The sequence below is a fragment of the Rhinoraja longicauda genome, chromosome 12, assembly GCF_053455715.1.
Source record: "Rhinoraja longicauda isolate Sanriku21f chromosome 12, sRhiLon1.1, whole genome shotgun sequence".
Lineage (NCBI taxonomy): Eukaryota > Metazoa > Chordata > Chondrichthyes > Rajiformes > Arhynchobatidae > Rhinoraja > Rhinoraja longicauda.
The window spans coordinates 10,392,572-10,407,114 of NC_135964.1; the positions used below are offsets into that span (position 1 = coordinate 10,392,572).

The window sequence follows — 14,543 nt, forward strand, 5'->3', positions numbered from 1 at the left end:
GACACAACTTTGGTCCTCATGTTGATAAACAGCAATAAAAGTTTCCAAAGGTGATGGAAAAACTGGAGGAAAGACTGGGTGCTGAGAGCTCTCTTACATCTGCATTAAGGAGGCAATTAAACACACCAGAGCAATTACAAACGCCTGTGAAACCATGTGTCCCAAACATTATGGTGCCCTGAAATGGGGGGACTATGTATAAACACAGCTATAATTTCTACATGGTGAAACCAAAATGCATAAAAATGGTCTTTAATAAAATCAGACAATTGTGCACAGGCAATATTTCTATACATAAGGAATCACGAGTAGTCACGAGTAGTCACGGGTTCAGCTAATCACACAGTCAGCACATCTCCTGCACCGGTTCTTATCGTGTCTAGAACAGACTTGTTTTTTCTGCAGTTTTACTCGGTATCGAGCCTCATCCCTTTTTAGTCACAACACCATTTGCTGTTTTGCAAAACCTCCTGTTATTGATTAGCTAGCAATTCTCCCCAGTCACGTACACATTAACAGTTAAACCCCCATCTACATTCTCTCCTTTTATCATAACATGATAATCTCATTCAGAGTCCCCATGAAGTACAAAGTGGTCGGAGACATCCTATAATAAAGATTACAGCGAAGATCAGCACAAAGATTGATCTATAATGTAATATTGATCCCCAAAATCCACCAAACCAATGAAAAAGCCACCAGCTACTTCCTTCATTACACCCATGCATCCCACTCCCAATTTTTCTGATCTTATTAACCTCTTCGGATATGTGGGCCGCCAAATTGGTTATGTTGGAGGATTCATAAGGGATGTAGGTGCAACATTCTCACCCTATTTGGCACAGGTTCCCCCTTTTTCGGCCAAAATAAAGTACAGTGCCATGCGATTCTGCAAGGCCATGGTGCGGAGTGCAACCAGCTCGGCCATCATAAAGGAGAGGACTTTCTGGGTATCTGTAAGGGCATCCGATGTTTCATTAGCCAGTTTCTCCATAGCCGAGGCCATGTTGATCAGTTCTCGTGAGGCACGGGCCGTCCCATCGAAGGGAAAGGCAATCATCCAAAACTGTTCTCAGACTCGGATATGCCTCGTTTAGACCGTAAGGGGAAGGATAACTTGGTCAGTTGTGGCACCATACGCATGTGGGGCACCACGAAGGCCTGGTAACAACACTCATGCCATGGTTTGGGCCTTCCCCACGATCCCATGTCACCAGGTGGCATTCCTGGTAACCAAGGGTAAGCCCATGAATCACATACCAAATAAGTTCCATTAAGGGGTCTAGGAGGGTCTGTATCTGTCATGATGTCACAGGAGTTGTTTACCAGAAACACACCGCTTCCCTGGGTATTGCAATAATAAGTGCACCCTTCTTATTAGGGTGGGGGCGAGTTAATTTTAGTCGTGTTATCTTCGAGATTCTAGTCTCATTTTCTTTCCAGCTTGGTTTAAACAGGGGATTGATTCCTGACTCTGCGCCTAATTTATATAACACCCATTAGTCTGTTTGGTTCAGGAAACATCAGGCTGCCATATCCTCATTTTTGTTAAAGGGGATGGCCAACAAGGGTATTCCTCCCCCACTGTTATGAGAGATATGGGTGTATACCCAACAAGCACTCACATTTGCGTGGGAAGCAAATTCATAACTCATAGATAAAAATACATTCTCCCCCTGTATTGCATTAAGTCCGGGCAGGGAGAGTAAGCTTAGGAGTAGTATTGTCCTCATTCTGTGTTGTCGTTGGTGGGCCGATTCAATAGCAGTCCATCAAGTCTACCCAGCGAGGATAATCTTTGACCTTAACCGCAGTGGGGGTAGTTAGGAGCACCTGGAACGGTCCTTTCCACCGTGGTCTTAACTTCCTCCGATCCCAATTTTGGATGAGGACGTAGTCACCCGGCCATACCGTTCATTCTTCAGGGGTGTCAGTCGTCGCCCTTTCTGTTTCACGAACCTGGAAATGCAAGACTCAGTCTTCTTCTGGGTCTTGTAGATCTCGGCAGGGAACCAGATCAACCTCAGACGAGGGACCACGGTGTTCCTGGGAACTCACTCAGGAGTTCAGACTCAATGGATCTGATAGTGCACTTTTTGCTCCCCTCAAGGTCCCAGCCGCCCCGTGGCCACTTACTCAGTCGTCGGAGATGGTCCCTGCTAATTCCTTGCGACTACGCCAATGTTAAAGCTCGCCCGCGCTCTGGAATAATAAACACCGTCAGACACTGATACTCATTGTAAAAACACAACTTTATTACTATCGAGAGTGGGAGAGTCACTGCGAGTATGGTCACATAGTAGTGAGTAGTCACGGGTTCAGCTAATCACACAGTCAGCACATCTCCTGTGTCTAGAACAGACTTGTTTTTCTCTGCAGTTTTACTCGGTATCAGGCCTTTTCCCTTTTTAGTCACAACACCCGTGGCTGTTTTGCCAAACCTGTTATTGATTAGCTAGCAATTCTCCCCAGTCAAATACACATTAACAGTTAAACCCCCATCCTCCTTTACACATGTTGCTGTTGTATAACACATATAACACGTTGGTGAGGCCACATTTAGAGTATTGTGTTCAGTTCTGCGCACCATGTTATAGGAAAGAATGTTGTCAAGCTGGAAAGGGTACAGAGAAGATTTTCGGGGATGTTGCCAGGACTAGAGGGTCTGACCTATAGGGAGAGGTTGAGTAGGCTGGGACTCTATTCCTTGGAGGGCAGGAGGATGAGGGGTGATCTTATAGAGGTGTATAAAATCATGAGAAGAATGGATGGGGTAGATGCACAGAGTCTCTTGCCCAGAGTAGATGAGTCGAGGACCAGAGGACATAGGTTTAAAGTGATGGGGAAAAGATTTAATAGGAATTTGAAGGGTAGCTTTTTTCATACAAAGGTGGTGGGTGTATGGAAAAAGTTGCCAGAGGAGTTAGTTGAGACTGGGACTATCCCGACATTTAGGAAACAGTTACACAAGTACATGGATAGGACAGGGACATTGATGGATAGCTGGGACATGTTGGCCGGTGTGGGCAAGTTGGGCCGAAGGGCTTGTTTCCGCAAGGTATCACTCTATGACTCTAGGGTTAACTCGTCCAAAGATCTTCCACTCTCTAATAGAGGATTTGAAAAAAAATACAGACCATTCAGCCCACTGGTTCGATGCCAAGCTCGCAGAAGAAAAAAGAATCCCTCCTCTTATTTCCCTGTACTCTTCCAGTGCATTTCGTCTCAAACGATGGGAATTCCCTCGAATTCCCCATCGTCCCGAGTGACCATCTCCTCATTCTGACACGGCGAATCCCAGGTTGCCCCCCATTTTGCCACACCCTGAACAATTAGTGCCCCGAAACGGATAAAGCGAACCAACTGTTGCCAAAATCAGTTCCAAGGTTACATCCTCTCAGAAATGACAGCAGGTAGCCGCTGCAGACACTGAGTGGGGCATTAATATAAAACACGAGAGAAGATACAAGAAATTGAAGAGATTGGGTCCCTCTTTTTTTTCCCCCCCTCTCATAATTACCACCCGAGAACTTCCACGGTTTACTCACAGCAGCCTGCTGCACAAGTGGACCGTTTTATGTTGGTTATTTCTGACACGGCGCTGCCCATTTTATGCCGACTGGTGGATCATTGCGCGAGTTTATCTACAAGTCCTCTCTGAAGAAGGTGGCTCGACCCGAAACGTCGCCCGTACCTTCTCTCCAGAGACGCTGCCTTGTCTCGCTGAGTGGGTGAGTTAGTTACACCCTCCCTGTGTCTGTCCTTCTTCACTTTCGGGGCAGGTGCTGGGACTTCAACCTCCAGAAGACACCGCGCGGCGCGACCCACCCCCTCCCTCCCTCCCTCCACCCACCCGTTCGCTCTCCCGCCGAGTGAGCGAGCGAGGGCGAGCGCGCGCCGCTGACAGGTCACCTGCTCCACGAGCCCAGCGGCGCGAGTGCGGTTCAAACGCTCGCTCGCGATCGGACGGTTGACATCTGGAGCAGACGCGACGCGGCTCCGCTCCCTCCTCCAGCCCCGCACAACTTCCAGCAGACCTGAGAGAGAGGGCGAGAGAGAGAGAGAGAGAGAGGTGGTGGAAGTTTTATTCTAATCCGGTGTCTTCAGGTGATCCCCGCAGCGACTACGAAGAAATAGCTGAAGATGGGAGCTTCGCGCCCCGGGATCCTGCAGCGGCTTTTGATCCTCATTCTGGGGATGGGGATGCAAGGTGAGGGATGTAGTTATTGCTGCTGTTTTATTGTGGTGATGGAGGGAGAAACATCTTCCAACTTTTCTCATGTATTTGGTGTGAACAGTGCAATTCGGGGTGAAAGTTCAGTTCCCACTCCCTCCCTCCCAGGTTTTTATTTAATGAACCTGTTTGTATTCCTGCCTTAAACCAGTTTCTTTCTCCCCGTGGCGGGCGGGGTACTGATGTACTGCTGCTGACAAGCAGGACTTTTGTTGATCATACATTGTGTTCTTTACAAACGACATCAGTTCCTCAACCCCCACCAGGCTCGTTTGTAGGTCGATTGGAGGAGAAGGAGAGAGGGAGGGATGGGCGGGGCGGGGGTCGCAGGGAAGACAGCGAGAGAAACTTGTTTATCTGGCCCTGCTGGTGGGACACCTGCAAAACGTGCAGATCGAATAGCCATTTGAAAACTATCTTAGGAAAAGGGTTCAGCGCCATTGCAAAGTAATTGAGGTCCGGTTATTGCTTTCTTGAGGGACTCATTAAAAAATATGTCCCGTTGTCTATGTGTATACATTCTGGTGTATATTAAGTGAAGTTGTTCTTTGTTTAGGGACTGACTAAAGTAGCAACGCTCGCTGCCATATGTGTCAAATTCAAACCGCAGCGCTGGGCTTAACTTTCAAATTTTCGCACGTCTTCATATTTTATATTCGTGACCTGAGTGATTCTTTGGCAGATGGCGAATACGTTATTTATTTCTGTAGCGACAAGCCCCTTGTGTAATTGGCGGCGAGGCGGTGCCGAAGCTTTGACATGTTGCTCAGAGTTTATTGGCGGGTCAGTGATCAGTGAGCAAGGAATGCAGTGTTACTCCGACAGTTCCTGCCTGCGGCTCCCTACTCCGTGACACTGACAAGTCGTGCAACCTCCTCCCAGCCCGGACACGCTGGCAAGGTCATGATCCTGGTCCCAAACAGTACCTAAAGATTTTCATCTTGGAGAGATGTAACCCAGGTCGAGGGAGAACTGATTTGTCAAATGTCGGAATGGTTAATTGTTCCGCATTTGAACGTCTTCCATTTGTTTTCTTCCATTTAATTTTTTTGAAAAGTTGGGTATTGCGGTTTTTATTTTGTTACTTCCGTGGGAGTAGGGCAGCTAGGAAGACGGACACCAACCAGTGTGTGGCAGATTGTGAACAGCCTCCTGTCAAGACAAGTACAAATTTCACACGGGTTGCCAAGAGTAGGAGATCGTTTGGATAATATCTTTGATCAAGAAGCGAGAAAGAAAATGAGACATGTTCCCTTCCGAATTTTCCTGTAATATTTATCTAAGTGGAATGAATTTAAATCTGCGAGAGACTTTCTCAGTCCCCTTAAATTAAACTGATAAGGAGGACAGTAGGAAGGTGTTAGCGGCCGGGTAGCCGAACAAGATTGCTTTTAAGCAGACAAAATGCGTAGAAAGGAACTGCAGATGCTGGTATAAGTTCGAATGAGGTGTGTTTGTTATTCTTAAATTAATATTCAATTTCATGATATTTGTCATTAAGGAAATTTAATTCGTGCTTGAGTAAAACCATTCACTGCCGACAGTTATATTTTTGAATAGTCCTGGTCATAAAACATTGCAAAGAAATGAAATAACATGGTGAGAACGTTAATTAGGGCTGAAAATGTTGGAGCTAAATAACGAATGGTCCAGGGTCAATGAAGGGAAAAGAGGAATCAATGTTTAATCAGAATGCCCAAGGCATACATCTAAAATATGAACTAAAATTTATTTTTGGTTATGACATATTTGCTCTACGTTCATTCACATCATATGCTTTTTTTGAAATTCACAACAACAATGCACTGTTAAGTGCATTAAGTCTAATAGTTAAAGTTTCATTTCCTAACAATCTATATCTGTATATATTGCATCCTATTTGGCAAAAAATATGCATTTTTCTGTCTAGTTTTGATTTACGTTGCGGTCAATTTTGCACAGTTAATGCATTGCCGAGAATAATCTGTTTTCCAATCATAGCATTATGCTAAGTATCTTGATTACTCCAAGGTTGTTTCTGTCTTTTTGCTGGTTTCCAGCATATTGAATTCAGTAGAAGATGTATTGGAAGAATAAATAATTATTGAAAATAGACAATAGGTGCAGGAGTAGGCTATTTGGCCCTTCGAGCCAGCACCACCATTCAATGTGATCATGGCTGATCATTCTCAATCAGTACCCCGTTCCTGCCTTTTCCCCATACCCCCTGACTCCGCTATCCTTGAGAGCTCTATCTAGTTCTCTCTTGAATGCATTCAGAGAATTGGCCTCCACTGCCTTCTGAGGCAGAGAATTCCACAGAGTTACAACTCTCTGACTGAATTGATGGAATAACAATTAAAATATTTTGTTTTTATTATATTACACCCTGTTACATTGAACAAAAAACAATTATAACAGCCTATTTTACATTTCTTCTGGTCATGTCCTGAAGGTTATACATGTGTACATCAAAACTTGTCTGATAGAAGATCAGTCACCTCAATGTTAACTCTCTTCCATTACCTAAATGTTTTGAGTATTTTCTTATTTCAGATTCCCAGAGTTCATCGTATTTCTTTCTATCTTGTACACGTATTCTCATCTCAAATCAATTCCCCTGAAAATGCTATATGAAAGTCATCTACTGTGGACAATTGTCTAGCCATCTATCAAGAATTTATTTAAGTTCAGCTTTCAACTTTTCTTGAAAACATACAAGAATGGATATTTTTTTCTCAAAAGAACCCTGTAAGAATTGTATTGGTCATTCTCATGTTTACAATTGTGTTTGAAATATTCAATATTGTCTTCAAATGGAATAGTAGGAAATATGAAGTAAATGGAGATGGCTGCAAACAAAATAACAGAAAATTACCTTACCTAGAGCAATACATCTGCAGTAATGTTTCATCAGGACAAGTATGAAGCTAAAACAAAATATTTTTCCTCAATAGATTTTTCAGGTTGGAATCCTCTTTAGACAAACATTTCAAGGATTTGTCATACTTCAATTTTGCTCATAGTGTTATGTGACATAGTAAGATTGTCATGATCTGTTAGAACCTATACCACCTAGAAGCAGAACATAGAGCCTCTTAAAACGGTGGCATGTTCTGTAACCTGGCAACCGCAGAAAGCGATCTTAGCATCATGCTCAAGTGCTGGGCCTGGGGATTTGTTAGTGTGATGCAAGTAGACTGTGTTCAGTTCTCAAAATATAGGGATAGCAATATAAATGATAATACAATAAATTACAGAAAGAACAATGCATTGGCTTTCCTTCAGTCTCTGTTGAACATTCCCTTCTGCAATGTGGCTTTTGATTTGGTGTTCCTTTGCCCAGTTCAATTGTTGTTGCCACTCTGTATTTTGTTGGCAGTCAGGTGCTCCAGCCTCAAAACTACAATGCCCATGGCTGTGAAATCTTAACGATTTGTAAACGGAACCTTTAAATGGATGTTAAATTTGCCTTGAGATTTTTTACAATTGATTTTGCTAGTATGGATTATAGAGATTTGGATACACTGTCCTCAGTATCGGTATTGGCTAAATCCTGTCAGCCAATATTAGCTTTAATGTTTAAACTTGCTCAATGGGGATGAGAGCATATTGGTACAACAGCAGTCCAGGAATTGGTGCTGGCAGATTGGGTCAACAACGGCATGAAGGAATGAGGATAGCTGCCAAAACAAGATAGCAGAGCATTTAACAGTTACGATGCCCTGAATTTGGATGTTGAAGAGCATAAATAGATGTTAAATGTCTTTTTTCCATCTTTGTGAAACAGTACTGTATGTTTTCTAAATACTTCCTACAATATTCAACACAATTATTTAACTCTTACAATTTAATATAGGCATTTTATTTGAAGTGTCTCTTCATTTAAAGAAAATGAACTCTATTAAGAGTTTCTGTTGTCTTTTCACATTCAGTTCAGGACATTCAGTGACAAGCTGGATAGACAGTAAGACTGCCAGAGCAAAACTGTGTGTGTTCTGATTGTATCAGACATATCAGAGATATGTTCTGAGATATTCATGGCAGAGTGAAACAAATCATACCATATCTTTTGATTTACCCCCTTCTCAAAGACTACAATACACAATTTGTGATTTTTGCAGTCTCAATTTGTGTAAATCTCCATTTGAGGTGTGAGGGGAACATTTTCATCTTCTCCCATCTCAACCCTGATATCCAATTTAGAAACTTTAATCCTTCCTCAAAGCTCGGTGTTCAGAGAAATTATTGCCCACATTTCTGTATTCATTCCTATCAAATTTCAAAGCTCTGGATTGTTTTCAGATGTATATTATTCCTTGAGTTTCCATTTAATATTGTTGTGTATTCTGTATGCTTTCTCAATTGGCTTGGCGACATATACTGCAATCTTCAAACATTTGGTTGTGCACTGCTTAATTTATAATTTGGTGCAAAATTTGCTGAGGCCTAGAAAGCAGAGAGGGGTAGTGAAAGGTTGAAGTTTCATATAATGTCTAAATGATCAGGATTGAATATTGGAAGTATACACAAACTTTGTGAATTAAAGCCTCATTTGTTAGAGTTAATAAAACACATGCTGAGCCACAAATACCTCACGTCATCATAAGCTGCTGCTTTTAAACACATGGGTCTCTCTTGAAGGTCAGTAAAGTCCTCTATCAATGGAAGGTTGTGGCAGCTGGTCTGCAGAGCAAGTTTATGGTGAATTCAATTGAAATTCCCTTAATATTGAACGTCTTGTGCACTTTGTAATCTTTGTTCCACTCCTGCAAGGTGTCACACCCAGGTTACGAAACATACTCTGTGTTGATTCTCCATTAACATTTCAACTATTCACATTAATCTGCACCTGTAACCAATCCGTCTGAAGAAGGGTCTCAACCCGAAATGTCACCACTTCCTTCTCTCCAGAGATGCTGCTTGTCCTGCTGAAGTTACTCCAACATTTTGTGTCCACCAATCTGTCTCTGTTCTTCTGAGGTAAGGTCATACCACAGTATGCATTTGCTACAATGCCAAGTTTTACATTACATGCAGAGTATAAAATTGTATTCCCAATGTTCAAGTTCTGGTCATGTATACAAACCAGGAAAATAAAAATTAACTGTTGGGAGCACATTTTATTCATTACTATGGTTTGCCTTTTATCTTTCAACGAATTTCTTATCGGTTTTAATATTTTGAAGTTTATCGAAACTGTCCCTTTAATACCAGCTCCAATATATATCTCATGACGTACTTTATCATTACCTCTTGAAAGTCCATGGTTACAATACCTGCTGCACTCTCTCACTGTCCAAGTAGTCTATGTTTATGCATGATTAGCTTTAGCACATACGTGATAGTAGTACCATATTAATTTGTGTTTCTCCAAGCAAGAATTAATTCTGTCTTTGACAAAGATTTCTGATTATGTTTGCACCACTGATGTTTGTATGATTTTCCAATAGTTATTAGCTTTCATAGTATTATAGAAACTTTATAACAAAAAAGGGCATGCAAGCTATTGTGTCCTTGCTGGGTGAAAATAAGTTACTTGGTCTAATATCAACATTCAATAGTAGGTCTGTGGTTCTTTAGATTACACCACAAATGCATATCCCTGTATCTTTTAAGTGTACATGAAGGTTTCTGCCTCTGCCATTCCTTTTGAACAGGAATGTAACATTTATTGAACATGTCATTGGACATGTTTTGGATCTCCAAGTATCAAGCATATTTATACATCATGCTACATTTTTTTAACCAACTTCAGCATTACAAACTTCACAGAATCCCACTAAACACTTTTTAGATCTCTTCCTCTATTATTCTCAACATCAGTTTGCAAGTTCCTTCAAATTTATCTATCTCAAATCTCAATAACATCCTTCAGCCTAAGTTACAGGTGCTCCTCAACTTATGATGGGGTTATGTTCGAAGTTATTTGAACAGAACAAATTTGAGTGGCACCAGATCTGAACTTTGCAATAGAACTCTACCTATTTCAGCCTCATAGGAAGGAACTGCAGATGCTGGATTGCGCCGAACATGTTAGAGGTGTATAAAATCATGAGAGGAATAGATCGGGTAGACACAGAGTCTCTCGCCCAGAGTGGGGGAAATTGAGAACCAGAGTTCATGGGTTTAAGGTGAAGGGGGAAAGATTTAATAGGAATCATCATCATCATCATATATATACAGCCGGAAACAGGCCTTTTCGGCCCTCCAAGTCCGTGCCGCCCAGCGATCCCCGCACATTAACACTATCCTACACCCACTAGGGACAATTTTTTACATTTACCCAGCCAATTAACCTACATACCTGTACGTCTTTGGAGTGTGGGAGGAAACCGAAGATCTCGGAGAAAACCCACGCAGGTCACGGGGAGAACGTACAAACTCCTTACAGTGCAGCACCCGTAGTCAGGATCGAACCTGAGTCTCCGGCGCTGCATTCGCTGTAAAGCAGCAACTCTACCGCTGCGCTACCGGAGGGATAACTTTTCCGTACAAAGGGTGGTGGGTGTATGGAACAAGTTGCTAGAGCATGTAGTTGAGGAAGGGTCTATCGGAAGGTTTAAGAAACAATTGGACAGGTACATGGATAGGACATGTTTAGAGGAATATGGGCCAAATGCAGGCAGGTGGGACTAATATAGATGGGACATTTGGGTCATTATGGGCAAGTTGGGCTAGAATGTTATTCTTTACTCTTTTGAACGGGAGTGTAACATTTATTGAACATATTGTTAGACATGTTTTCGATCTCCAAGTATCAAGCATATTTATACATCATGCTACATTTTTTTAACCAACTTCAGCATTGGCCAAAGTGCCTGTTTCCACACTCTATGACTCTGACTCCATGATAGACACAATTTGCTGGAGTAACCTGTCCAGGTCCAGGGAGAGATTCCAGGGAGGAATCTCATAGTCTCTTTCAGTGCAGCATAGTGGCGTAGCTGTAGAGCTACTGCCTTGCAGCACCAGAGACCCAGGTTCAAATCTGACTCTGGGTGCTTGTCTGTACGGAGTTTGCACGTTCTTCCCTTGACCTGCGTGGGTTTTCTCCGAGATCTTCGGTTTCCTCACACACTCCAAAGACTTGCAGGGCCGTATGTTAATTGGCTTGGTATCAATGTAAAATTGTCCCTAGTGTGTAGGATAGTGTAAGTGTGCGGGGATCGCTGGTTAGTGCGGACTAAGTGGGCCAAAGGCCCTATTTTTGCGCTGTATCGCTAAATTAAACTCAATGTGTGTGAAGAATGGTCTCGACCTGAAACATCAGCGATTCCTTTTCTCCAGAGTTGCTGTCTGACCCGTTGAGATACTCCAGCATTTTGTGTCTATCTATGGAAACACTGGGAATGGGGGATGGAGGTAGAAACGGATTGAATCAGAAAACTGAAATTCAAGGGATAGAAGACAATATCAATGGATAAATGCCATCAGAAAGTAATGCGCTGGTTTGGGAGTTGTTAGTATTGGAGGAACATATGCTTACCTTCTAATCTTCATTTCAACTGTCTCAGAATTCTTAATCCAGTCATCATTCTGCCTTTCCTCACCCACCCCATTCTCTATAACGTCTTATTTCCCAGGTAGTTTGGCCCCATGAGCCTTTCACTAATGCACTAAAACAATTGCATTACTGGAAGCTAACATACCTGTTATCTTTCTCAAAGCTTTTGAGTATTGGATGGATTTTCAGTTTATTCAAATATTTGGTGGTTTGATAAACTAATAGTTTTCCTATCAGTGAAATTATGTTATTAGTGTGTAATTACTCAGATTAGCCCTGTATTGCTATAAAATAAGGCCTATGTCTAATGCATTGATCCATAACCTTCTAAATCTTGAGATATTATTTCAATGGTCCTCAATGGTTTCCTCCCTCTTTTCCTTTACGATGGTAGAATGATCTCTTCTGGCCAACCACCTGCATTCAATTGGACCATCTCTGATACCTCCCTCCCCTTTCTTGATCACAACGTATCCATCGCAGGAGATAGGCTACCGACTGATGTCTATTACAAACCCACAGACTCCCACAACTATCTCGACTACACTTCTTCTCACCCTGCTTCCTGCGAAGATTCTATCCCTTATTTCCAATTTCCTCCATCTTTGCTTCATCTGCGTGCAAGATGAGGTGTTCCATACCAGGACATCCGAGATGTCCTCATTCTTTAGGGAACGGGGGTCCCCTCTTCCATCACAGATGTGGCCCTCACACGTGTCTCCTCGGTGCCCCGCAGCTCTGCCCTTGCTCCCCCTCCCCCTAGTTGCAACAGGGGACATCTGGAAGTATGATGTTGTGGCGATCAGTGAAACATGGTTGCAGGAGGGTTGCGATTGGCAATTAAATATTCCAGGATTTCATTGTTTTAGATGTGATAGAATCGGAGGGGCAAGAGGTGGGGGTGTTGCATTGCTTGTCAGGGAGGATATCAGCAGTGCTTTGGCAGGACAGACTAGAAGGCTCGATTAGGGAGGCTGTTTGGGTGGAACTCAGAAATGAGAAAGGCTTAGCAACACTTATAGGGGTGTATGATAGACCGCCAAATAGAGAACGAGAATTGGAAGAGCAAATATGTAAGGAGATAGCAGATATTAGTAGTAAGCACAGAGTAGTGATTGTGGGTGATTTCAATTTTCCGTACATAGACTGGGAATCACATTCTGTTAAAGGGCTGGATGGTTTGGAGTTTGTAAAATGTGTGCAGGATAGTTTTTTGCAGCAATACGTAGAGATACCTACCAGAGAAGGGGCAGTGTTGGACCTCCTGTTAGGAAATGAGACGGGTCAGGTGACGGAGGTATGTGTTGAGGAGCACTTTGGGTCTAGTGATCACAATGCCATTAGTTTCAATATAGGCTGCTCAGCTTCCTCGATCCTCATAGGCCTTGCTCTGGATCAGCCTGTTGTGCCTGCTGTGACCTTTTGATCTCTCTGGGCTCTATGCTCCTTCGCTCCTGCCTGGCATGGCACTGAAGTACTTGGCTGTGAGGCTGCTCCAGCTCAACAACCACTCCACTTCGCCATGCATCTCTGCCATCATCAACCACGGACTTCTACGACGACCCAAATACATCCACAGAGGCTCCGGTCACAAGTTTGTCTACTCCCAGACCGGTCACTCCATCCCTGCACTCTGGTCAGCTGATCGGACTTCCACTCGTCCATTACGTCATCGCAACAACGCACACGAGCGTGCCCCCTGTCTACAAGCCCTGGCTAAATCACCCGTGTCCATCCACACCACACAAAGCAACATGAAGCTCACTCTGCTCAACATCCGGTCCCTCAACAATAAAAGCCTCATTCTGAATGAATTCATCCTGGAAAATAAACTGGACTTCCTCTGTCTGACAGAAACCTGGCAACAACCTCTGGACTACCTCTCACTCAACCTCACTACACCCAACGGATACTCCTACATCAATAAACCACGCTCGGAAGGCCGAGGTGGTGGGATTGCCGTAATTCACCGACAGGACTTCAAGATCAACCTCATCTCCATCTCATCTGCTCCTTCATTTGAACACCTGGCTTTCAAACTCTCTGGCCACACAAAATTAGTCATGGCAGTTGTCTACCGCCCTCCCAAACCACACCCATCATTCCTTTCTGACTTCTCTGACGTTCTGACCCAGTTCTGTTCTCTCTCCCCCTCAATCCTCCTCCTCGGTGATTTCAACATCCATATGGACTCCACTGACTCCACAATAACCGCTGACTTCACTGAAATACTCAACTGCTTTAACCTCACTCAACACGTCAATTTTCCCACCCATAACCGTGGACACATTCTGGACCTTGTCTGCTCCACTGGACTAAATCTACATCACCTCTCTGGCTCCGACCCCACCCTCTCTGATCACTTAGCCATCACCATGTCTGTCAACATTCCCACCCCAGCTCCAAAGCAAAAACGCAAAATCAACTTCCGCAAGCTGAACTCTGTTTCACCTACCTCGCTCTCATCCTCCCTCTCTGAAATAATGTCCATCTCTCCCTTCGTTGACCTCCACAGCCCCTCTGACCTCACTGACTACTACAACCGTACTCTCTCCTCCTGCCTCGACCAGCTTGCACCTATAAAAACCAAAACAGTTTCCTTCACCCACTCTGCTCCCTGGTTTACCCCTGAACTCCACGTGATGAAAACTCATGCCCGCCAACTTGAAAGACTCCGCAACAAAACAGGTCTCACAATTCACTCCCAAGCCTACAAAGACCACATACAGCACTATAAAGATGCCCTCTCCCGTGCCCACTCCACCTACTACTCTCAAATAATTCACTCTGGCTCCGGAAACCCAAAAACACTCTTCTCTACAA

General features: G+C 43.5%; 1 protein-coding gene across 1 annotated transcript in view; it reads left to right on the forward strand.

Annotated features, from left to right (window-relative positions):
* The first annotated feature begins 3,911 nt into the window (after nucleotides 1-3,911).
* Nucleotides 3,912-14,543, forward strand: part of alcama (activated leukocyte cell adhesion molecule a) — a 216,312-nt gene continuing 205,680 nt past the window's right edge. The window contains exon 1 of the mRNA XM_078408999.1: nucleotides 3,912-4,210. Coding sequence (XP_078265125.1) covers nucleotides 4,144-4,210 — 67 coding nt within the window. The 5' untranslated portion in view covers nucleotides 3,912-4,143. The remainder of the gene's footprint in view (nucleotides 4,211-14,543) is intronic.